At 51.6% G+C, this 25,015-nt stretch overlaps 3 protein-coding genes across 14 annotated transcripts; 1 reads left to right on the top strand and 2 right to left on the bottom strand.

Moving 5' to 3' along the window:
- Window positions 1-677: 677 nt before the first annotated feature.
- On the top strand, window positions 678-16,514 carry Adcy4 (adenylate cyclase 4). Of its 11 annotated transcripts, none has more exons than XM_087586464.1 (26): window positions 678-721; window positions 1,051-1,241; window positions 2,695-2,892; window positions 2,998-3,159; window positions 3,773-3,922; window positions 4,941-5,089; window positions 5,166-5,277; window positions 5,926-6,053; window positions 6,188-6,346; window positions 6,562-6,694; window positions 6,874-7,047; window positions 9,661-9,695; window positions 9,809-9,895; window positions 10,025-10,094; window positions 10,656-10,753; window positions 11,457-11,541; window positions 11,657-11,794; window positions 12,560-12,670; window positions 12,906-13,090; window positions 13,306-13,390; window positions 13,988-14,146; window positions 15,084-15,230; window positions 15,481-15,588; window positions 15,707-15,821; window positions 16,102-16,226; window positions 16,308-16,514. In XM_087586464.1, exons 2-26 carry the CDS (start codon window positions 1,083-1,085, stop codon window positions 16,452-16,454), a joined length of 3,219 nt encoding a protein of 1,072 aa, XP_087442590.1. In that variant the 5' UTR covers window positions 678-721; window positions 1,051-1,082; the 3' UTR covers window positions 16,455-16,514. The 11 variants fall into 11 exon arrangements, 5 of the variants coding, with proteins under 5 accessions (XP_087442590.1, NP_062158.2, XP_087442593.1 ...); NM_019285.2 differs by having other exon boundaries at window positions 691-801; window positions 16,308-16,510; XR_015638146.1 differs by having other exon boundaries at window positions 701-801; window positions 15,139-15,230.
- Window positions 16,515-17,078: 564 nt separating this feature from the next.
- On the bottom strand, window positions 17,079-19,595 carry Ltb4r (leukotriene B4 receptor). Its single transcript, NM_021656.2, has 2 exons — window positions 19,465-19,595; window positions 17,079-18,324 (listed from the first exon to the last, which is right to left on the bottom strand). The coding sequence occupies exon 2, from the start codon at window positions 18,313-18,315 to the stop codon at window positions 17,260-17,262; it is 1,056 nt and encodes a 351-aa protein (NP_067688.1). The 5' UTR covers window positions 18,316-18,324; window positions 19,465-19,595; the 3' UTR covers window positions 17,079-17,259.
- A 1,863-nt stretch (window positions 19,596-21,458) lies between these two features.
- On the bottom strand, window positions 21,459-24,507 carry Ltb4r2 (leukotriene B4 receptor 2). Of its 2 annotated transcripts, XM_087584804.1 has the most exons (3): window positions 24,287-24,507; window positions 23,955-24,043; window positions 21,459-23,574 (listed from the first exon to the last, which is right to left on the bottom strand). In XM_087584804.1, the coding sequence occupies exon 3, from the start codon at window positions 23,556-23,558 to the stop codon at window positions 22,482-22,484; it is 1,077 nt and encodes a 358-aa protein (XP_087440930.1). In that variant the 5' UTR covers window positions 23,559-23,574; window positions 23,955-24,043; window positions 24,287-24,507; the 3' UTR covers window positions 21,459-22,481. The 2 variants fall into 2 exon arrangements, with proteins under 2 accessions (XP_087440930.1, NP_446092.1); NM_053640.2 differs by lacking the exon at window positions 24,287-24,507 and having other exon boundaries at window positions 22,267-23,574; window positions 23,955-24,086.
- Window positions 24,508-25,015: the final 508 nt, after the last annotated feature.

Here is a 25,015-nt window from a genome sequence, read left to right as displayed (position 1 = left end):
GCTAATACCACCCTAAGCCTAGACTGACAGGACGGAAGTTGGAGTCACACCGCTCCCTTTTTCTCCTTGATTTTGAACACTGGGCTTTGGGGCCCTGGTGAAGGAAAGTGTCTCAGGAAATTCAAAGGTGCCCCAGGCTCTCTAGACCACCATAGTCCTGGTACACAGACTTCATGCATCTTGCTTCCTAGATACGGCAATCATTTTTGTTTGTTTTTTGCTTTTATTCTCCATATCCAAGAATTGATATCTATATCCAACAGAGAGGAGCGCCAACCCAAGGAGCTAGGAATGGCCGGACAGTTCACACTTGGCAACACCAGAGGGACCAAGAGTGAAAGGGAAATACCACTCCTGCTCTCGCCCATAACCCAGGCCCCAGCTGATATCAGGACCCCGCTCCTCCTCACCTTCTCTCAGGCTTTCCTTGGCCTCCCAACTTCCAAATGTTGTGTCCTTATCTTGACACATCCCTTTTGGTCCTCCCCACCACCACCACCATTACCTCGTGTTTCTCCCACGGCCCACATGCTCTTCGTTAAAGAGGGAAGGTGATGATTAGAGAGAGCAAGCAATCTGGGCATGTGAAGCAGCCAGGGGAGTCCGGCTCCAGAACGGGAAGGGGCCGGACTGTATCGCGGGGAAGTGGGAGGGGGCCTTGGCGCCGAGAGGGAAGTGCCAGTCGCCCAGCAGGCCCTGAGCCACTAGCAAAGCAGCGAGGGTGAGTGGCAGCCAGCCTACCCAGGTTCCCTCCTGGAGCCTAGCTTTGCTACGAGAACTTCAGGAGCTTAACACAAAGCAGTGAGTTGATGGGTAAAGGGAGAGTCTGGGGGCCCCTTCTCTTCAGCTCCAGCCATGATACTAGCATGGTATGGTTTGTAGGAAGGATAAAGAAGTCCTATCACAGCTGGGAGCTCTATGAGAGAACACCTAGCAGGGAACCCTATTGCTATTGAAAGCTTAGTGGCTTGGGTGAGAGCGGCTCGGGGAGGGGTGGGAAAGTGCGGTGGGACGGGCTGGGTTCTTAACTCAGCGCCCTGTGGTCCCCAGGGCAGGGGCTCCGGGCTGGGGCGGGGGATATCATGGCCCGCCTCTTCAGTCCCCGGCCTCCTCCCAGCGAAGATCTCTTCTACGAGACTTACTACAGCCTGAGCCAACAGTATCCACTGCTAATTCTGCTTCTGGTCATTGTGCTCTGCGCGATCGTGGCACTGCCCGCCGTCGCCTGGGCCAGCGGCAGGGTAAGATGGGCTAGGTGTGGGAGCCTGCTCTAGGCAGGGGCTGCATCAGGCTGGGGACATTTGAAGGTCTGAGATTAGTGAGGTCTTTTAGTTAATAATGGGAACCGAAAAAAGAAGCAGTGAACCTCGTCATGAATTGTGACTCGGTACATGTGACTGAACTCTCTACCCTCTAAGCCTAGCCTCTGGGTCTATACTAGGAAATAAGTGAGTCCCAAATACTTCTCACTGTGTTCTATTGGTTCTAGAGTAAATCCAACACCGGATTTTCCATTTTTCCAGAGAGGAAACTCTACTCATGTCCCTAGGGAGATTCATTTCCTGACTTTTTCTCTCCAGATTTGGGAATGTGGGGCTGCTAGCTATACCCATAGATTTCCAAAAGATGGTTTTTGCCTTTCTTCACCAATATATTTTTTCCCTCATTTTCATTCTGGGCAAGAAAGGGGAAATATTCTGCCCTAGGTTTCCCTTTCATTCCTTGGAGGCAAGGTGGGGCAAATGACTGGGCACAGCTAATCCCAAGTCCTGAAAGAGGGTTGAAGGGGAGGGTAGTGCTGAGACTTATAGGTTAGAGGAAAGGCTGCTACTTGGAACTCAGTGCTGGGATGGCAAGGTGTTGCAGAAACTTGGGCTGCCTGGGTAGACATTTGTGAAGTTTATCAGCATGACTTCAGAAGAGGGGATTCTTCTCCCAAGCAAATTAGCCATTTTGGATGGCATTCACCCCAAAAGCCAAACAGATGCTACTGTTCTCTTTTAACTGTGGGAATAGCCAGGCAAGTCTAGAATCCCAGTGCTTGAGAAATAGGGACAGGAGGACCAGGAGTTCAAATTCCTCAGTTGCAGTGAGTTGGAGGACAGCCCAAGCTACATGAGCCCCTGCCTCAAAACTAAACAAGCAAAGATATCTGAAATGCAGAAAGAGCACAGCTTGCCAATAGTCAAGAGTAACCAGGTCTTCTGGGTAGCTCTCCCTGGTCCGACTGCCATGTTTGAGATATATTAGGTTGAGCCAGGTAAGACTGTTGATTTTTGTAGATAAAACAGTTGGGTTTTAGACATTTCTTTTGGTTCGATCTAATGTGAAAAGCAGGCAACAGTGACCCCTTGTGGTTTTTTTTATTCATTTATCTAGTTGTGTGTGTGTGTGTGTGTGTGTGTGTGTGTGTGTGTGCGCACGCGCATGTACGCGCACCCATATAAGTCAAAAGACAATTCAAAGGCATGACTTCTCATCTCTCACCACGTGGATTCTGGGAATTAAACATCAGGTTTGGTAGCAAGCACCCTTACCCACCGTACCATCTCACCAACCCTATATTCTTTGCGGACATGTGTTTCAGATACTTTGCCAAACTGGTTTGAAGGACACCTAATTTGATCCTTCTAACCTTGAGAGAACTTCAAAGTATCTCCTCCCAGCCTGGCTTCAGATATCGTCTCTCCACAGGAGCTGACCTCAGACCCAAGCTTCCTGACAACTGTGCTGTGTGCTTTGGGTGGCTTCTCCCTGCTTTTGGGGCTCGCTTCCCGGGAGCAGCAACTGCAGCGATGGACACGACCTCTTTCTGGCCTCATATGGGCTGCATTGCTGGCTCTGGGCTATGGGTTTCTATTCACTGGGGGTGTGGTGAGCGCCTGGGATCAGGTGAGGAGACTCACAGTCAAGGGCCTGGGGGAAGGTGGACCTCAAACTTAGACGGTATGCCTCACACGCACAACCCGGGCCTTCAGCTCCCTAGTCCTTCTCCAGGTGTCCTTTTTCCTCTTCATCATTTTCACCGTGTACGCCATGCTGCCCTTGGGCATGCGGGATGCTGCTGCCGCGGGGGTCATCTCATCCCTCTCACACCTGCTGGTCCTTGGACTGTACCTTGGGTGGCGGCCTGAGTCGCAGAGGGATCTGCTACCACAGGTAAAAATGCCAAGGGGTGCGGGTAGTGTGCGCAGAGCTGGCTCAGCTGCGTGATAATGCTCTGAGCCTTTGCTGAGCTGAGACTCCAAGGCAGGGCTCAACCCTCGAGTGCAGGATCCAAGCACAGATACCTCACCCCACCCCACCCGCACACCCCGCTATAGCGACCTCTTGTGTCGCTGCTACATCAGTGCACCGTTCTTGCCTTAGCCAGAAGAGGGCACCATAGCCATGGGGAAATCAGTTAAGATTATCTCGCAGGAACAAAAGTAAAAAACGCGGAGCATTCATGGAAAATGTGAATTAGAACTGGAGTAGTTTCTTGCAGATGGAATGGGCTCAAGAGACGAATATGGTAGAATAGCATTCTAGGCAGAGGAAATATGCTTGCACGATAGCGAGGCCTAAGCGGCCAGGTTGTCCCCACAGCCAAGAGTCTACAGCAGAGAGCGTGGAGGAGGAAAGCGAACAACTCCTCTGGATGGATGTCATAGAGTGGCCAGGCTCTCCTCATCCTGTTTTTGGAATTAACTCCAACTACACAGCTAGATTCCCCCGACTCACTAGGGTTGAGGGGAGTCGTACACTTTCTAAGCCTGGCCTTTGCCCACAGTTGGCAGCGAATGCGGTGTTGTTCCTGTGTGGGAACGTGGTGGGAGCATACCACAAGGCCCTGATGGAGCGAGCATTGCGCGCCACGTTCCGGGAGGCTCTTAGCTCCCTGCATTCACGCCGGAGGTTGGACACTGAGAAAAAGCACCAGGTCAGTAGGACCTAAATGGTAGGAAGGGACAGCAGTTCAGAGAGAACAGCTTTTGAGCACCTTTATTCTGAGTGGTTCTGGGTAATGCATTTGCCTTCCTCAAGTATTTTCCTCCTTCATGCGAACCGTGACTGTTGCCGGGCCGTGGAAGATTGTTGCTAGGTATCAATTGAAACCCAGTGGGATAGCTGAGGGTAAGGCCCTGTTGCACAAGCCTGACGAGGTGGGTTCAGTTCCTAGAACCCAAGCAAAGATAGATGGAGACAACGGACTCTGCAAAGCTGACCTCTGACCTCCACCCATACACTGTGGCACATGTGCCCAGCTATGCATACACCATGCGGTAATGATAAAATCAAATCTTAGTCGGGTGGAGTGGTGCGCACCTCTATGATCAGCTCTTGGGAGGCAACGGCAGGCATTTCTCTGTGAGTTTGAGGCCACCCTGGTTTAGATAGTGAATTCCAGGCCATCCAGGGATACACAGTAAGATACTGTCTCAAGGTGGTGGTGGTGGTGGTGGTGGTGGTGGTGGTGATGATGATGATGATGATGATGATGATGATGATGATGATGATGAAAGTTATTATATGAAAGGAAGATTTCAAATGTAGGTGTTGATTTTAGTCCCTAAAAATGACCAAGATAAGGGGCTGGAGCAATGGCTCAGTGGTTAAGAGCACTGACTGCTCTTCCAGAGGTCCTGAGTTCAATTCCCAGCAACCACATGGTGGCTCACATCCATCTGTAATGGGATCCGATGCCCTCTTCTGGTGTGTCTGAAGACAGCTACAGTGTACTCATATACATAAAATAAATAAATAAATCTTTTTTTTTTTTAAAAAAATGACCAGGATAGACTGGGGTGCTGGAGTCCTGCTGGGTGGACTGGAAGGGTTGGGAGCTGCTGGTAGGTGGCATGTCATGGGTGAGAGCCTGAGAAATTTGGTTGGCTAAGGTTCTTGGTTCTAGCGCACAGCAGGGTAGGAAGGGTGTCACTCATAGGGCCTTTCTCCAGGAGCACCTCCTCTTGTCTATCCTTCCTGCCTACCTGGCCCGAGAGATGAAGGCAGAGATCATGGCTCGGCTGCAGGCTGGACAGAGCTCACGGCCAGAGAACACAAACAACTTTCACAGCCTGTATGTCAAGAGGCACCAAGGAGTGAGGTATGAGGGAAGCCAGCGGGAGGGGAGGGACCCTGGGCTGCGGCCCCGCCCCAGTAACATGGCTTGCCCTGCACAGTGTGCTGTATGCTGACATCGTGGGCTTCACACGGCTGGCCAGTGAGTGTTCCCCTAAGGAGCTGGTGCTAATGCTCAATGAACTCTTCGGCAAATTCGACCAAATTGCAAAGGTCAGAGGGGTTTCCCTTACCACCCAGGGGCCCTCAAATACCATATGCCGGGGAACCTCTTGCAAAGAAAACACCCATGTTCTGAGAAGTCTTACACTGGGGCCAGAGCAAGCTCCCAAATAATGCAGTAGAGGTAGGGACTGCTCACAAACGCTCCCACTCAGGAAACTGTCACTATCCCCAAGAGATCTCTCCACATCTCACATCCTAAACACAGTGCCTCCACATCTCTGCAGAGCCTTCCAGACGTTCTGACCTCGGGAGGCCTTTCCAGGAGAAGCTTCTGTTCCCTCTAACACAGCTCAGCACCTAATCAGACATAATGGATGGGAACATCCTAGCTTGGGGTTTGCTTCTATGCCCCTCATCCCGATTCTATTATCATGTGCTGATATTAATGCACAGTGCATAGACCCAAACTGGGGAGAACCACAGATACTCCAGCCTTTGATTATTCCTTCTGATGAAGACGTTGCCTAAGAGGCCTCCGTCAGTCCCATATCCAGGGACGCCATAGATCTGGCCTAGACATTCCAAACCTCAAAAGTTCTTCAGAAACGCCACAGTTGCTCCCCAACATCCCCAACTCCCTCCTACCCCTCTGGCCTCTAACCAGGTTCCTCTACACACCCACACACATACTCTCAGGAGCACGAATGCATGCGGATCAAGATCCTGGGAGACTGTTACTACTGTGTATCCGGGCTGCCCCTCTCTCTGCCTGACCACGCCATCAATTGCGTGCGCATGGGACTGGACATGTGCCGGGCCATCAGGTCAGCTCGGGTGTGCGAGCAGGAGAAACTGAGAGCAATAGGTGCTGGAGGGAGTGTGGGAGGCAGGGCGGCAGAGTCCTCCCCGAGAAGAGGAGAATCGTGAAAACACTAAGCTTGTCCCGCACTCTGCTCAGGAAACTTCGGGTAGCCACCGGTGTGGATATCAACATGCGTGTCGGTGTGCACTCAGGCAGCGTCCTCTGTGGAGTCATCGGGCTACAGAAGTGGCAGTATGATGTCTGGTCCCATGATGTCACATTGGCCAACCATATGGAAGCAGGCGGCGTTCCAGGGTAAGTCTTGGAGCCTGGAACAGCTGTAGCCAGTTGAGTCTCTCACGTGCTGCTATTCTGTCCCCTAAGACGAGTGCAGGGAAATTCTTAGTTGTTGGGACGTGCTCCCTGTAACATGGGTCCTTTCTTGAAGACCCAGCTCTGGGAATGGTCTTTGAAAGAAGCTAAAGGTTTAGAGGCCTTTCCTCCTGACTCTCACTGTTCCTTGCTTCTAGACGAGTGCACATCACAGGGGCCACGCTGGCCCTGCTGGCAGGAGCTTATGCTGTGGAGAGAGCAGACATGGAGCATCGAGACCCATACCTTCGGGAGCTAGGGGAACCCACATACCTGGTCATTGATCCTTGGGTAAAAGCTCAGCTTGGACCTCACGGATTTGACCAAGCAAACCACCTAGTCAACAAAACCAGTCTTCTCTTTCATGCCAGAAACTGAGTTGCTACGTTGTGATGTGGGTGGAGCAGGCCTATAAGGATGTGGGAGAGTGAGGAAATATCTCCTTTTGACTCAGACTTCCCATGTCCCAGGCTGAGGAGGAAGACGAGAAGGGCACCGAGAGAGGATTGCTGTCTTCTCTAGAGGGGCACACGATGCGTCCGTCACTACTGATGACTCGTTATCTGGAGTCTTGGGGTGCAGCCAAGCCTTTCGCCCACCTAAGCCACGTCGACAGTCCTGCATCCACATCCACTCCACTCCCGGTGTGTATATTTCCATTATATGCCCCATGCTTAGGGGAAATCAGCCTCCACTGTCCAAGAGGCTCCACCCCCAGCCTCCCCTCACCCACAATCAATCACTTGGCAGTGTGTGGCATTCCCGAACTGCCTGGTTGTCCCAGTCAGTGGCTCAGGCTTTCCCTTACCCTCCCTTCCAGTTCACCTAGAAATCCAAGCTCCCGTAGACACCATGCCCAATGCACCTCAACCTCCCGTTCCCTTTTCACCCAAAGGAAATATCTACTTAGACCCCACTTCCTTCTGATTCAATGCTCCCATCTCACCAGCAAATGCCTCTGTCAAGGTCCACTGCTACAGTTTCCTATTCTCTTTAATCCTTCCCAAAGTTAAGTTTGGGATGAAGCTAGGGCAGGGCCTCCTACTGCTGAACCTATTTGTAAGGGGGTAACCTGTGACCTTCACCCATAGTGAAGACTGTTGGATCTCTCCCACCCACAGCTTCTCGGGGTTGGTGCTTCTAAAAGCATGTACCTCAGCATACACTCCCCTGTTCTTCTCTCCCCCAAACCCACTCCACACTCCAGCCACCTTTCTGAAGCTCTTCCAGAACACTCCTTCCCAGAACAACCTGGTTGGGTTTTTGAGGCATCGTCAGAGACTTCTACGTTCTATCCCCTCTTTTTCCTTTTCCATCAGGGTAGAAACAATTCTCAATATCAGTAAACAGCGGATTCTCGGGGCCCCTGGTAGTCGTAGCTCTAGGAAGGGCTTATTCTTAGAACATCAGCCTAGTGAAAGAAGAGGTCATAGGGGTTAAACAAGCAGGAGGAAGGAAGACTCTAGGAGCCCCACACCCTGTTGCAGAATGAGGCCTCCAAGCTGCAATGGGAGCAGTGTGTGGAGCTGGCCACAAACCCGAGGCCCACGCGAGACAACCGTGCATGCAATTCCTGCAATAACAAGTCCTACCAGAGTGTTGTGGATGCTAAGAAGTGTCAGAGTTGTAGGACAAGCACAGCTTGTTTGAGCGTATCTCTCTTTTTTTTCTTTTTCTTTTTTTTTATTCATTTATTATATATAAGTACACTGTAGCTGTCTTCACACACACCAGAAGAGGGCATCAGATCTCTTTACAGATGGTTGTGAGCCACCATGTGGTTGCTGGGAATTGAACTCAGGACCTCTGGAAGAGCAGTCAGTGCTCTTAACCGCTGAGCCATTTCTCCAGCCCCTGAGCACATCTCTTGATTGAGACAGAGCCTCATCAACCCAGAAATCGGCCTCTGAAGATTCGGGAAGTCAGTCAAATATTAGCAATTCCAAAAACTGACCATTCTGTCTCTCCCTCCCTATCTCGTGCGTCCTAAGCTGGCTTTGAACTCACCATGTGGTCAAGGGTGTCCTTGGAGTTTCTGATCTTCCTACCTCCACCTCTCAAGTGCAGAGATTACAGATGTGGTTCACCACACCCAATTTGAGGATTAAATGCAGGGCTCCTTGTTTTCTAGGCAAACATCTGCTTACTCCTAACAGCGTGCACCTTTGGAGGTTGAGCAGTATTTGTGCCGAAATGTTCCATCCAAACACTGTTCTTGTCACCGTTTTGTCGTTTGAGACAAGACCGCACTGTGTAGCCCAAGTGGAAGCAACTATCCTGCCTCAGGCCTCCTGGGTGCTGGAATTAGATGATGCCACACCAACCTGTTGCTCACGTTTTTATGAATGCTTGAGTGTCAGACACTAGTATAATTCTCGAGAAGACAGCAATGAATAGATATTGTTTCCTACTCTCGTGTAATGTATAGGCATAAGGGAATGGGTTCACAAAAGCCAAGCCTGGGCATATACACATACATAGGCCCCATGTCTAGCATCCGCCACCCCACCCCCTCAGTGTCTCCTTCTCCCCCTTCTTCTCCTATACACCCAATTTTAATTTAAATCTCATTTCCATCAATTGAACCAAGGAGGGTAAGACAGGATGGTCAACTTCTTCTTGTACTGGCCTGGGGCACACAGAACATCCCTTTCTCCCTCAGTGGATGCTCTTTTATGCCCAGCCATTTTTATATCTTTGCATATACTATGTGTTCCCTTTGGTGAAGAAAAGAATGGACATATGGCTACAATCAAGCTGATTTCCCTTCCGTTTCTTTCTTCTCCATACCTTGTCAGCTACCTTGACCAGCTGTCAGCTCACCATAGCTGACCTCACAATATTTTCTGTGTAGTCATTTAAGTTCAAGCCAATTAATTTTTTTTTTTTTGGCATTCAAGGATGATGGGAAAGTCCTTGCTTTTAGAATTTGCTGTCTTCAAGGAGACACAGAACTAGCAGCCACCCAAATCTAAATATGATAAAGGGTTTTCCCATTAAGTGATGTTCTCCAAGAGGAAACAAGGGCTTTAGAGATGCCGGAAGGCTATAGAGTTATGAAGAAATCGAGTTTGCAATGTTCCTTGCTGGGTAAGTGGGGTTTAGTATTGGATGGGATGGAGGCCATTAGAAACAGAAGCAACAGCCAGATCAAATACATACAGTCAAGGACATATGTAGACAATGTGATTGGGTTCACAATCTGTCTTAATGAAGAGGAGATACTCACCATACCCCACCATGTGTTCTCTCCACAGGAGAAAGCCTTCAGCCCCCAGTGGAGCCTGGACCGGTGAGGAGACCTCGTCTTTGACAGTGGGGCATACTGGGTGGGTCCTCCCTAGAGGACTGCTTTGCTTTGTCTGGGCACTTTTGAGGTAACGGGGCTTGGCTGTTACTGCGCAGGAGTCGCACCCCCCGCGGGCTACACGATGAACTGGACACTGGAGATGCCAAGTTCTTCCAGGTCATCGAACAACTCAACTCTCAAAAGTACGAAAAACAGGGGATCGGAAGCCCACCAGCGGTGGGGTGGAGGAGGGTGGGTGCTCCCCTAAGGGTCTTCCACCTGCCCTGCCCTGCTCCATCCTGCCCGTGCTTACATCCCCTTCCTCACACCAGACAGTGGAAACAGTCGAAGGACTTCAACCTCCTGACGCTCTACTTCAGAGAGAAGGAGATGGAGAAACAGGTGGGCTGGAGAAAGGAACACCAAAAGGCTTCCAGCCTTGGCCCCTGCCCCTGGGAAGGTTTAGGACTCCTACCCCTTACCTGCCTTCCCCAGGTCTGCATAGTTTTTGACCCTAGGAGAAGGAGATTGTGCTTCTCCTAGGAACGTCATGCCACGTGTGGCGGTACAGGCCTGTAAGTAGGTGGCAGGGGCAGAGGGATCAGGAGTTCAAGGTCATCGTGGGCTACACAGGGTATCTGAGGCCAACCCAGGTTATGTGATTTTTTTTTCTTTTTTTCGGAGCTGGGGACCGAACCCAGGGCCTTGCGCTTGCTAGGCAAGTGCTCTACCACTGAGCTAAATCCCCAACCCCGTGATTTGTTTTTAAAAATGCCATCTGTAGAATGAGTTATTTGGGTAGGTAGTAAACGGAGTGGAGGCATCTTGACGAAAACTGGCAGGGCTACATAGCTGAATTAGAGGGTGGAGAGCGAGGCTGGGGACCCACCCCTTGCCTGAGGTTGATACCTTCTGGGCACGCTCAGTGCCAGCACCTGGTCACCATCTACACTTTGCCTCCAGTATCGGCTGTCTGCGCTCCCCGCCTTCAAATACTACGCAGCCTGCACCTTCCTGGTTTTTCTGTCCAACTTCACAATCCAAATGCTGGTGACAACCAGGTGAGATAACTGCAGGCTTCTTCTCTGTAGAACCCTTCGCCCCTCCTGACCCATGACCCACACTTTCTTTCTTTGGTGCCTTCCCCTGCAAGTTAGACACTCAGCCACATCCTCTGGAGGTTAGGCAATAATCACAGTCCTCATCTTAATGCTCGCCATGGGGCTAGGGCTGTAACTGAGTGGAAAGAGCCTGCATCCGTTTCATGAGGCCTTAGGGTCAGCTCTTGAACAACAACAACAATAACAACAACAAAACCAAACAAACAAACAAAACAACCTGACCGCTTTCAACCCCTCATATCTTTAGACAGTAACATCGCCCCTGTGATGTTGCATTCTTATCGAGAAGCCCAACTCTCACAGCAAATGACTGAGATCTAAGATAAGCCCTCAAGCCTAAGCCTCTTCTTTGAAGAGTAAGGTCTTGTTCAACATTCAGAAGGTTAAAGGGCTTCAGCTCAGAGGTTGATCTGATTCAGCGATGGCCTTCTTGTGAACCCTCCTCCTCCTTCAGTCTTGTCCAGACTTCATCGGTTCCTAGTCCATTGAAATACTGCTCTAGACTGTTCGGTTCCTAGGACATTATGTCCTATCTTGGACACCACCAGTGGCTAACCCCTAGCTCCCAACCAGATGGTGGGCACAGCCCCTCACAGCTCAGCTCATCCTAGCACCTCAAAGCCTCCCTCTTGTCTTCTCTTAGGCCCCCAGCTCTGGCCACCACCTACAGCATCACCTTCCTTCTCTTCCTTCTCCTCCTCTTCGTCTGCTTCTCAGAGCACCTGACGGTAAAGAGGCCCGGGGAGGTGAGGGTAGCAAGTCAGAGCCCTAGCCTTGACCCAGCCTGAAGAAGGAGCCCGGGTCAAGGCTCCCGCAGTCATGACACCTGTTCTCCTTCCACAGAAGTGCGTCCAGAAAGGCCCCAAGATGTTGCACTGGCTGCCTGCGCTGTCTGTCCTGGTGGCCACACGGCCGGGATTGCGAGTAGCCCTGGGCACAGCCACCATCCTCCTGGTGTTCACTATGGCCGTCGTCAGCCTGGTGAGGATAAAGGGGATTGGTTCTATCTACCGCCATCCGGGCTACTGGGCCTGTTGGGAGTTGAAAGGGAATCCCTGGATATAGAATGACAGGTAAACTAAGACCAAAGGATGCTGGGAGAGGTGTGTGTGTGTGTGTGTGTGTGTGTGTGTGTGTGTGTGTGTGTGTGTGTGTCCTGCCCTCCAGGAATAATCAGTTAACATTTAGTTGAATGTTCTATCTTTTCTGCCTCTGTGGGCATACATCATTCTTTTTTTTTTTTTTTTTTTTTTTTTTTTTCGGAGCTGGGGACCGAACTCAGGGCCTTGTGCTTGCTAGGCAAGCGCTTTACCACTGAGCTAAATCCCCAACCCCTACATCATTCTTAACTTACTTGGCTGAGTTCACAGAATTTATAATTGCTCCTAGAATTTAATAGGAACCATCCCCTGGCCATATTACAAAACTAACTAACTAAATAAATAAATAAATAAATAAATAAATAAATAAATAAAGGAATAAAGGAATGAAGAAAGGAAGGTGGGCTAGGGTGGTTAAATAGTTGGCAAGAGCTGGCAGTGGTTTACTGACCTACTCGCATTCATGACAATTCTCACAAGCTCTCCTGCCAGTAAGGACCCACCTGAAGTTCTCTTAACCAATCAGGAGTGGCAGAATAAACCCCCTCTGAGGAGGCTGACTTTAACCTATCCCTAGCTCAGGGGCAACCCAGCTGAAGCCTCCTTTGTGCCCAAGGTGTTCACTGCCCTTTGGCTCCTTCTGTAGCTCTTCTTACCAGTGTCGTCAGACTGCCCTTTCCTGGCTCCCAATGTGTCGTCAGTGGCTTTTAATACTTCCTGGGAGCTGCCAGCATCCCTGCCTCTCATCAGCATCCCAGTGAGTGTTTTTGTGCAGCCCTGGGTCTCCTTCCCCATACCCTTCCTCATTCGTCCCCAAACTCATAAGCTAAAGAGTACTCCATCCAAGAGACATGACATCTAGTGCCTGTTTATGTGAATGACAGTCCTATGGCCCGAGAACCCCTGTGCCCTGGGAGAATGGGGACCCTAGGCATCCTCCCGGGACATCTAGGGGATGTGCCCACTTCTGACCACCGTTCCCGGCCCCACAGTACTCCATGCATTGTTGCGTGCTGGGTTTCCTTTCCTGCTCCCTTTTTCTGCACATGAGCTTCGAACTGAAGCTGCTTCTGCTTCTGCTGTGGCTGGTGGCATCTTGTTCCCTATTTCTGCACTCCCACGCCTGGCTGTCCGACTGCCTCATTGCCCGCCTTTATCAAGGCTCATTGGGCTCCAGGTACGTACAGTCAAGTCTCGGGACACACTTGCTCTAGCCCTCGGGAGTGTGGCGAGATAGGACACAGCAGACTGTCCTTACTCCACAGACCTGAGCCACCCATGAGGTGAAGGGGAGGGGGTACGGAGGGCTCCGTGGGCACTGGGAACTGGAAGGAGGAAGGAGGCCATCAGGAAGGGATGGGGCAAGCAACAAATCTTACTCTGATCTCTCAGGCCGGGGGTACTGAAGGAACCGAAACTGATGGGAGCTATCTACTTCTTCATCTTCTTCTTCACACTCCTCGTCCTGGCTCGGCAGGTATTTCTCTCCTTCTTTCTTTATGATGTATTCATTTATTATATATAACTACACTGCAGTTGTCTTCAGACACACCAGAAGAGGGCATCAGATCTCATTACAGATGGTTGTGAGCCACCATGTGGTTGCTGGGACTTGAACTCAGGACCTCTGGAAGAGCAGTCGGTGCTCTTAACCCCTGAGCCATCTCTCCAGCCCAGCTTTCAACTCAATCCTCCAGGGATTCCCTGTGAATGGCTGAGGCTGGGGTCCCATATTGGTAATTTGTCTTCCTCACCTCAGGGCTGAGCCTAAGTAATCTATCCACTGGAAACGTCCAAGAGAGACTTCCGACTCTATTTCTTACTTCTCTACTCTCTAAATACCTCAAGTTCTTACCATCACTACCCTCCCCCTCCCCTCTCCTACCCCCAGATCTAAGAAAAACTATGGTTTCCAAAAACAAACAAATAAATAAATAAATAAAGTCTGCTGCCAGTTCTGTAGAATCTAATTTGAAATAGACCTTAAAAGTCATCTCTCTCTTGTACCTCAAACCTTACTTACTTATAAGCAGGATATGGGGGTTACTGGTGGGTCACTTCTCTATTATCCTAGAATGAGTATTACTGTCGCCTGGACTTCCTATGGAAAAAGAAACTGAGGCAGGAGCGAGAGGAAACTGAGACAATGGAGAACCTGACCCGGCTCCTCCTGGAGAATGTACTCCCTGCACACGTGGCGCCCCAGTTCATCGGCCAGAACCGGCGCAATGAGGTGACTTCCAGCCCCACACTCCAGAGCCCCAGATGCTATTGGGACTAAGCTTGGATGAAACTCTTGGATCTTCCTCATTCTTCCTGGGGTCACTACAGAGTGGGTCAGGTCAAGCCCCTGTCTTGTCAGAGTGTAATCTTGGACTTAGCCCTTGGGGATCACAGAATCTGTGCTTTGAGTTTTTGTTTAGAAGGAACATCTTTTGGACTAATAACTTAGTGGTAGAGCTTGCCTACTGAGCAGGAGGCCCATGGCAGGGGAAAAAGGATGAGGGAGGGAGGAAGAGGAGAAGGAAGAACAGGAGGAGGAGAAAAAAGCAAGCAAGCATTTTTCCAAGTCATGACCATGCCATCCCTTTCAGAAGCCTAGTCAAATAGTGCTGGAATTGTCTAAAGAGCAGTTCCCGGGGTTGGGGATTTAGCTCAGTGGTAGAGCGCTTGCCTAGCAAGCGCAAGGCCCTGGGTTCGGTCCCCAGCTCCGAAAAGAAAAAAAAAAGAAAAGGAAAAAAAAAAGAGCAGTTTCCCCCGTTCCCCCAGCTCTGCACTACTCAGTATGGTAGCTGTTAGCCACATGTGGCCATTCAGACTTAAATTTTAATTAATTAAAATAAAAATTCAGTTCTCTGGGGCTTACTGGGTAAACCCCCGCAACATGGAGCCCACATAAAGGAGGAAGGAGAGAATTCACTCCTGAAAGCTGTCCTCTGAGTCCTACATACATGCTGCGGCATTCAGATAGACAGACAGACAGACAGACAGACAGACACACACACACACACACACACACACACACACACACACACACACACCACACACCACACACCACACACACCACACCCTGAGTCCTGCCGTAGCTCCTCTCTGGCTCACCCCTTTTCTGGGTTGGCATGAGGGAGGCTGTCCCGGGTGCTGAGTTTCACCCTTCCTCCTGTTTGCAGGACCTCTACCATCAGTCGTACGAATGTGTTTGTGTCCTCTTTGCATCCATCCCAGACTTTAAGGAATTCTACTCGGAATCCAACATCAACCATGAGGGGCTAGAGTGTCTGCGGCTGCTCAATGAGATCATTGCCGACTTTGATGAGGTCCAACCTCCCGTCAGCTCTTCCTCTCACTTGGCTCTCCTGACCATGAGGCCTCGCCTACTCCCCCGACATCTCTGACCCTCCCTGTCCTCTGATGCACGAGCTCTATCCCTCCATAAACCAACCTTCTCCTTCCCACCATCATCTCCAGCCCTATGAAGCCTGCTCCAAGGGCATGCAGCAGGCTTTTGGAGAAGGAAGGGATGGTGAAAGGAAGAGGGACAGGAAACAGGGCCTCTTTTCTCTACAGCTGCTCTCCAAGCCAAAGTTCAGTGGAGTAGAGAAGATCAAAACTATCGGCAGCACCTACATGGCGGCCACAGGCCTAAATGCCACCCCTGGGCAGGACACACAACAGGTACAGTAGCTCTTTCCAATCAATCCTATCGTGGGCTTCCATTGCTGCGCTTATTCACAAGTTGAACTTTTTTCTGTGCCCTCATTGGCCCATCGTGGTGGGTGGACCCAATTACCAGGACGCTGAGAGAAGCTGCAGCCATCTGGGCACCATGGTGGAATTTGCAGTGGCCCTGGGGTCTAAGCTGGGTGTCATCAATAAGCACTCGTTCAACAACTTCCGCCTGCGTGTGGGTGAGGGACCTCCTTTGCTGGCGGAATATGGCACCTCCTCTCCCCTCTCCGAGTTCTTCATTGGCTACTCTCTAGCTCATCCCTGGACACCCCTCTTCAGACTTACTCCCTTGGCTGAAGCATAAAGCTGCTAGTCCAAGAGCTAAGAGAATCACCCTTCCCCTCCCTATCTACTCCCATCCAACCCCAAAGACTCTCTTATAAAACAGCCTGATCTCCCCATTTCCCCTAATCTTCTTCTCTAGCATGCCTCCCCATCAAAGCCCACATTTCTTATCAGGGTTAAACCATGGACCAGTCGTAGCAGGGGTGATTGGGGCGCAGAAGCCACAATATGACATCTGGGGGAATACAGTGAACGTGGCCAGCCGCATGGAGAGCACAGGAGTTCTCGGCAAGATCCAAGTGAGAACATCCAAGAGAGGCATCAGGGAGGGGACAAGGATAAGGCCACTCTACACTCCCTTACCCCTCTCCCAATTGCAGGTGACCGAGGAGACAGCTAGGGCTCTGCAATCCCTGGGTTACACATGCTACAGCCGAGGTGTCATCAAGGTCAAGGGCAAAGGGCAACTCTGTACCTACTTCCTGAACACAGACCTGACACGAACCGGATCTCCCTCAGCATCCTAGACACCTGAGCTCCCCTTCTCCAAGATCCTCAATAAAATGTCTCCAGGCATCTGAAACCTATGGATTGGACACTATTTTTTTTTTCCTAGCTGTCTTCCTAGGCCTCTCTTTCTGGGAGATCTTGTTTTACTGGGGTTTGCTTCATGGCAGGTACTGACATCCAGAATTCTGGATGGTAGCATCTGATGACCAGAGTCCCCAGGGAAACTTCCTTGGGAGGTAGAGAGAAGAAAAGCCACCCCCCAGGACTCTGCTGAGAGGATGAAGGCCACTGGCAGGAAGTTAGGTTTGAACTATGAAGGATACTCACCATGAACTTGAGCAAAGACATTTCACAAGAGCTGGTGTTCTCCGAAGGTCTCTGAGTCACGCGTGACTCTGGCGTGATGAGCTCACACAACAAGAGTTCTCGTAACGAACACCTTCAGGAGTCAGTAGTGTGTTTCTACTGACGGATTTCAGAATTAGGAACATAGGGTTGTATCTGCCATGTGTCTCTTGCAAAATTGTAAATCACGGGGAACTAAGGAACTGTTGAGAGGGACTCCACCAGAATGGTCCCTCTGTGGGACCAGTAAAGACCCTAGTACCCCCACAATACACACCTCACTCACAGGCTTAACCTGGCTTTAGACTTTAGTTTTAATCGTAAGGCTGCCTGCAGAAGCCAGGACAGAGCATGCTATCTCTCTGCCCTGACTTGCCCCACCCCTCCCTCTTTTCCACTTTAGCCCAGTCCCCAACATGTTCTCCTCCAGGTTCTCCTCCAAGTTATGAGTTGTGTCATAACCCAACCTACTACAGTTCACTTCGAAGATTCAGGAGGGGTGGAGGAAGTCATGAAGCTGTCGGTGGGGCCCGGTTCAGGACAGGTGGGTGTGGCCTTCGGGGTCTGGACCAAAGTGCCTCCGCGACGGGTGCTGGACACCTCGGAGCCAGTGCCCTCGAGCAGCTTGACTACGAAGCCCACGCCCGCCGAACGAAGCAGGCCGCCGCCTGCGCACGCGTACAGCACCGGGTTCACGCTGCTGCTCAGGAAGGCCAGCGCGATCAGCACGTAGCGGGCCAGCTTCAGACGCTGCCCAGCAGGGCTGTTCTTGTCCCAGCCGGCCAGCGTGCGGCCAGCTTCCACCAGGTTCACCAGGTGATAAGGCAGCCAGAAGGCGGCGAAGGCCAGGATAATGAGCACCACCAGGCGACCGGTGCGGCGGCTGCGGCGGAAGCGCCGAGCCTGCAGCCTGCGCCCGATGTCAGAGTAGCTGGCCACCACCGCCAGGAAGGGCAGCAGGAAGCCCGTGATGGCTTCAAAGAGCAGATGAAAGACTTTATGCCCGTCGCTGGGATACCTCGAGTCGCAGATCAACGTCTTGTTCTTGGGTGTTACTGTGCGGTACACAAGGACCGGTATGGCCAGCAGAAAAGACACCACCCAGATACCTGCCAGCACCCATCGGGCAAAGGCTTTAGTACGAACCTTTTGGGACACAAAGGGGCGGGCAACTGCCAGTGAGCGGTCCAGGCTCATGATAGTGATAAGCAGGACGCTGGCATACATGCTTACTCCACAGACATAGTGACACAGGCGGCAACCGGTCACTTCAAAACTCCAGGTGCCCCGAGCCAGAAAGTGTAGGAAAAAGGGAGCAGTGAGCAACACGGCCAGGTCGGCCAGGGCCAAGTTCAGCACCAGCAGGGCGGTGACAGAGCGTTTCTGCATCCTTTTCAGGATGCTCCACACGACAAAGCTATTGCCGGGAAGCCCCACAACCAGGGCCACAGACAGCAGGACAATGGGCAACAGAGACAGGGACATGCCACCAGGAGAAGAAGTTGCTGCAGTAGATGTAGTGTTTGCAGCCATCAAAAGGTCCTAGAGAGTGAAAGTGGACACACCCATGAGGGGAAGCCAAAGGATCCTTGACACACACACCCCATATCACATTAGCGTGAGTAGTTTAGTCTCCAAAATCAGACGTTTCAGAGTCACCTTCAAAATATATCAGCCCATCACTGTCAACCTCATTGTCTTAAAGGCACTTGGTTGAATAGAAAGGCTAATTTCCTAACCAGGCTATGGGGCCCCTTCTTTGCCACAGACCCAGTTATGAAATGAATAGCAACAGCAGTATTTCCAGAACCCTTCACATTCGTCCCCTTAAGAGACCCTGGAACCCAGCACCAGACCGCTGGACTCTCCTCAGCACGGTGCACACCTTGAAAGGCCAACTAACTCTTCTGTCTCCCAAGAGCCACCGTCTACTTTCTCTAGTCGCCTATCCACTCTCTCTAGAGCTGACCACAGGGCACCAGGAAGAACAGGGCCTGTAAGAGTTAATGGGGGGCTGGGGATTTAGCTCAGTGGTAGAGCGCTTACCTAGGAAGCGCAAGGCCCTGGGTTCGGTCCCCAGCTCCGGAAAAAAAAAAGAACCAAAAAAAAAAAATGATTTCCCTCCATTTAGGGGCTGGGGATTTAGCTCAGTGGTAGAGCGCTTACCTAGGAAGCACAAGGCCCTGGGTTCGGTCCCCAGCTCCGAAAAAAAAGAACCAAAAAAAAAAAAAAAAAAAGAGTTAATGGACTAGCCCTGAGAACCCTCCCTTTACTGTGGTCAGGCTTCCTTTGGGGATTCTGCCTCACCATCTCTCCAAGCCATACTTCACACACACACACACACACATACACACACACACACACACACACACACCCATACTGACAAACACTCATACATACACTCACATACACACACTCACACACAAAACACACTGACACACTCACATACACACAAGCACACCGACACACCATACTGACATGCACTCTTATACACACAACACACATACACACATATACACATACACACACACATACACACCATACTGACACTCATACATACACTCACATACACACACTAATACACAAAACACAGACACACTCAATACACACATATACCATACTGACATACACTCACAAACACACACACACACACACACACCATCCCATTCCTAGGATACTTACAGGGTTTTTCAGATGCTGATCAGAAGGTAACACACGTCTAGTAGTTGGATATACAGTCCTTGAATCTGTCTTAGTGCTAGGGTCTTGGTCCCACTTCTAGGTCTGTCAGCTAAGACAGCCAGAGAGGAAGTACCACAGAGCAGAGCAAAGGAGGCAGGGGCCGGGGAGCATCTTCCTGAGGGTGAGGCTGAAAACCCCCACACCTCCCTTCACTGTTGGGGAGGGACAGTCTGTGTTCCAGAGCAGTCCAGAAGGGAGGAAGACTCTTTGGGTGGGGCTAAGTGAGTAGTAGCCAGGAAAGGGCAGCTGAGATAGGAAAGAGGGGTGCCAGGAGTGACTTGGCTTGGGGTGTGGTCTAAAAGTGCAAGTCTGGACTGGAGAAGTGAACAAAATTACGGATTGTATCATAGGAGAAGGAAGCAAGGCAGAAGGAGAAGATTGAGACTGCTAATTAAAAAAATATATTATCTTTGTACTTCACATTAACAACGTGCGCAAGCCGTGGTTTTTAGATTAATGGGTTTTTAGATTAGGTTGACCACCTATGTTCTGTGTATTGTTACGAGTTAGGGTAACATCATCATGATCTAAAAACAGCATATTGGGGTCAAGCCACCCTAGGCTATATGAGATTGAGAGGCAGATCCACAGACACTGGAGGGGAGGGGGCATAAAGAGTAAGAATATCAATGAGAATGTAAAAAAAAAAAATGAACAGAGGGAACCACAGCCTGTTCTTGGCTTCAGGTCAGACCATGACTGTGGTGTGGTTATAGGAAACAGCCATGCCCAGCACTGCTCTCTCCAGGTTAGCCAATTCTCCATTCTTTGAGAGAGACACCAAAGTCTAAGTGATCTCCTTTGTGACACAAAGCACCGAGGTCTTCCCCTTACCTTAGCCACTTGACCATTTAGTAGCCCTGGTTGACCTTCTTACTGGGATCTAGGCAAGAATCCACATCCCTTTCCTACATCCACACAGCCTTGCGCCGTCTAGTTTCAACTCTGACAGAGTGTGGGCTAAGCTAGGGGATGCTGAGAACATCAAACAAGAAGAGACAGGGTGGCCCAGGGCCAGCAGCGCCGCCCTCCAGCCCTGCCATGAGAGCATCTAAGAATTCGGAAAATTACACAGCCACCACAGCGTTACCCTTCTACTCCCCTCAGCGAAAGAAAGGATGCTGGCTCTCCTTGAAGTGTGGTACCAAGAACACATCCCTTCAGTCTGCCAGGAGCCTTTCTGTTTGTCTTTTGACTTGTCACTTCTCAGAAAAGGTGAAAGGTGGCAAAAGGGTGGTCCCTGGCGTCCCTTATGCTCTTTCTCCAGTGATCTCACTTGCTGAACAGTGAGAAAAGCCAGATCAGCACTGACCCAGTAACTGTCAGGCAGAGGATATGATGAAAGGGGGGGCTAAACCACAGCAAGAACAGAGGGCAGAGTTGAGGAAGGATCTCTCTGACCACACGGGGTGTGTAAGGTGAAGAGTGTACAACAGGGGAAGTTCAGGAGACCCTGCTCCAGAGCACCAGGGCAGGAAGGATTCTGTGTTTCAGAATGAAGCTTTGGGCTCAGAGCGCTGGGGTCCTCTCCAGCCCTTCCAAGCCAGTGGTGGGTTCTCTGCACTCTCTCCCTGGGTTTTCCTCACTCCTTCTTCCTTGGGAAGCAGTCTTCCTCCTCCTCCTCCTCCTCCTCCTCCTCCTCCTCCTCCTCCTCCTCCTCCTCCCCCCCCCTCCTCCTCCTCCTCCTCCTCCTCCTCCTCCTCCTCCTCCTCCTGAGCCCAGGCGTGCTAAGCACACTTCCTCCCTGATTCAGAAGTCACATCAACCCTGCTTTTGGTGTTTGCAGCATGAACCTGGACACTGGGTTTCCTTTTTCTGTGTGTCAGCCTCTGCCTAAAGGGGGAGAAACGTCACTGAAGTGGAGCCCAGAGTAGCTGCTTGGGAGATCAGCTGTCTCAGCTTGCTGGGGACTGAAGTGGGTAAGAACAAGGAATTTGGAGGGCTAGTAAGAGTGTTGTGAGCCAACTAGGATGGATTGGTCATGTGTGTGCTCATGATGCTACCTAAAGGAAAAAAGAAAAACAAACTTGCATTCGACTGTTCCCCAAATCAAAAGGGTCATTCAGGTTTTAGATCTCATAATAAGGAGATTTCAAAAGATGGTGGCTAGAAGTAATGGAGAAGGGTTAGAAGCATCTAACACCTTGGGAAGAGGGAAGGCAACAGAGAGAAAAGATGGAGAAGGGAAAGGTACCACTGGCCTGAATGTGTCTTTCAGTTTTCCAGATATTCCTGCAATTCCCCACACCTCTTCCTCAGTGACTTTCAAACCTCCTCTTATAAAGCAAGTTCTGGTTCCTGGGCTTCTTCATAGGCCTGGTGGCTTTTAGTGAATATGTAGGGAAGGATTAAGTCTTGGGTTCCCAGGTTCCTGCACCCCCATTCAGCCATGTGTTTTTTGCTCACTGCCAACCACCAGTAAGACAGAACACTTTCCCTTCACACCACACAGATTTCCTTCCCCACTCGTAGGCCAGTTTCTTCCTCCTAAATGCTTCTTAGAATAGATTTTATCCACCCCCATCCAAACTCTACAGTGGTTCTCCAGATAGGCCTAGGGAATCAGGTAACCTGGATGGGGAGGCAGGGCAGAAGGCTGCTGAAGACTGACACCATCCAGTCCTGGCCTGTCTCGGTAGAGAATGAGATGGCTTCAGTACAATCCAGGAACACACTTAATGTGTTCCTGCGAACGGCTTCCCAATGTAGTTCACAAGAATAGCTCCTGGCAACGTGTCGGTGGTGTTGGTACCCGGATCCAGGCTGTACTGCAAGCACAAATTTTGAACATAGGACACAGTCATCCTCACAACCCTACGGTTTGGAGGAATCAGGTCTAGATGGAGAAATCCTTATTCAGCCAAACTGCAATCCGACAAAGGTCCCCAAGTACACCAGAGCCCTGGGAACAATAAAAAAATGACAGGGGAGCCCCGAAGTGGGGTTTGGGGTCTTCTCTACCATTCCTGACTGTCTTTCTCCATCCTGCCCCCACCTCCAGGGTCTCCATAGCCCCTGCCCTGACCCACTACTTTCAGCCTGGGGGTAGTTCGGAGCTCCATGGTACCCTCCCTAGAGCGGCTGCCTACTCGGGCCTCCCCAGAGCCTTCGAAGAGTCGAGTGAGGAACCGAGGCCCCGCCCGCGGCAGCAAATCACCCGCAGTAAAGACGTAGAGCACCGGGTTGACGCTGGAACTAAAGAAAGCCAAGGCTGTAGTTCCAGCGCGCGCTGCCTGGCCCGCCCCACCGAGCCTGGCTAGGGGTCCTTCCGGCGGAGCGAGCGCGGCCACCGCCTGTAGGAGATTGACCGCGTGGTAGGGGGCCCAGAGCAAGCCAAAGGCCAGTACGATGGCGCTCACCAGACGACCCACCCGCGTGCCTTGTCGCCCCGAGCCCCAGCGCGCTCCCCGCAACCGCGCCAGCGTCACGCCGTAGCAGCCGAGCACGGTCCCAAAAGGCAGGACGAAGGCAGTCAGGGTCTCCAGGCTCAGATGAGCTGCAGCGTGCACGGCCGATGGGTGGCACAATTGACACACGCGATCACCCCAGAGGTGGCGGTAGACCGCGGCCGGGACGGCGAGCACCAGGGCGGCCAGCCAGACCCCCAGCAGCAGGCGGCGGGCCAGGGCCGGGCTGCGAAGTCGGGGAGCCAGGAAAGGCCGAGTGACCGCTAGACAGCGCTGCAGGCTGAGCAGGCCGGTGAGCAGCACGCTGGCGTACATGCTGAGCGCGCACACGTAGTACACTGCCTTGCAGCCCACCTGGCCCAGGGGCCAAGCCTGTCGGCTCAGGAAGGCCACAAAGAGCGGCGTGAGCAGCAGCACCGCGCCGTCGGCTAGCGCCAGATGCAGCACAAGTGTGGCTGCTAGTGGCCGCCCGGCGGTGGGCCGCCAGCCCGCCAAGCTCCACACTACGAAGCCATTGCCTGGCAGTCCCAGCAACGCCGCCAGCAGGAGAAAGGCAGTGCCGGTGGCCCGCGAGCCCTTCCAACTCAGCAGCGTCTCATTCCCAGGCGGACGGTAGCAGACAGACATCCTTCTAGAGGGGGAGCTGCAAGAATCCACGGAATGGGACATTCAGGGTTGGGGCAAAGGCCCACACTGCCTCTGGTGCTAGATGAGAAGGAACCGTGCCGCCCCCTCCCCTAAGGTCTCTGCAGCTTCCCTCTCTTCTCTCCAAGAAACCAACTCAAACCGCTCTAAGGAGCCTGTGGCTTCTGTTCTCTGTCAGCTAACCTTCCCTGCTCTTGATGTGTTCCCAGAGGCCGTTAGTACTAAAGCACTGGTGTTTTCCAGTACTACTGTAGACAGTCCTTGCCTCCACGTCTAGCCTTCTGTATACCGGCCTCTGTATCCAATCCCAGTCATTAGATCTCAGTGCTAAGGCGGCTGGTAGGGAGGGAGTACAGGAGAATGGGCAGACCTACTTACCCAGCTGGGAGAGAACAGCGGTGAGGGGTGCAGAGAGATTTAGGGAGGCTGACAAGTGAAGCTGGCTGAGGTGGATGAGGTACCTAATCCTGCCCGAGAGAATGAGGCGAGAATGAAGAGGGACAAGATGGTGCTCACCCTGGGCCCTCCTTCATCCTACTCCTTCCCATCACTGACAGGCCCAGGCACGTGGAGGCCAGCCTCCCCAGGAAGCAGGATAAGGCTGGAGAGGTGCAGAGAAGGCGCTCAGCCTGCGAAGAAGAGTAGAAGCGTACCTGCTAACAGCTACTCCCACATCTCCCCCACCTCTGGGCCCAGTTGTTCCAGTCCACCTTCTGCAGTGTTTATGGTGCTCTAGCCTCCACAGCCTGCAGGCAACAGAAAAGCAACCCAAACAAGGCACTCTCCTGGCCGCTCTCCCTCTGCTTGTTTCAGCCTCCTGTCCCTGTGGAGTGTCCTCAGCTTCAGTCTCTTTGGGGGCCCTGCAGTGGTGACTTTTCAGTGTGAGACATGATGCTCAGCCCTAAAGCCAAGCTTGTAGGTAGAAAGAGCCTTCTACCTGGTTTGGGGGTGGAGAGAATGACTTACGGGGGGCGGAGCATATTAAGATCAGGAAGGGGAGGGGCTGGAGAGATGGCTCAGTGGTTAACAGCACTTGCTGCTCTGCCAGAGGACCTGGGTTAGTTTTCCAGCACTCGTGGTAGGCAGCTCACAGCTATTTGGAATTCTAGCTCCATGGATTCTAATACTGTCTGACACGCAGACACCCCACATCAGGAAAAGAAGATCAATTCAATGCATTGCACCCCATCACTAGCCATCAGGGCCTGAGGTATACAGAATACCTAAGGCAAAATAATTCTAGGGCAAGCCCACTGCTGGAGGGTTTCCCCAGAGGCATTATGCCCCTGTAATTTGCCCTGATTGGTGCCTGAGTGGCCCTGGCTGGGGCTCCAGCTGGCATGAGAAATGAAGCTGGCTAGGTCACGAAGCTGTCCAGGTACTGTGTGTTTCTCAGGACTCAGGAAGCTAGGGAACTGTGAGAGTCTGGGGGGCTCCCA

This window comes from Rattus norvegicus, chromosome 15 (genome assembly GCF_021556685.1).
Source record: "Rattus norvegicus strain SHRSP/BbbUtx chromosome 15, alternate assembly SHRSP_T2T, whole genome shotgun sequence".
Classification (NCBI taxonomy): Eukaryota; Metazoa; Chordata; class Mammalia; order Rodentia; family Muridae; genus Rattus; species Rattus norvegicus.
This window is presented reverse-complemented; position numbering and strand designations above follow the sequence as displayed.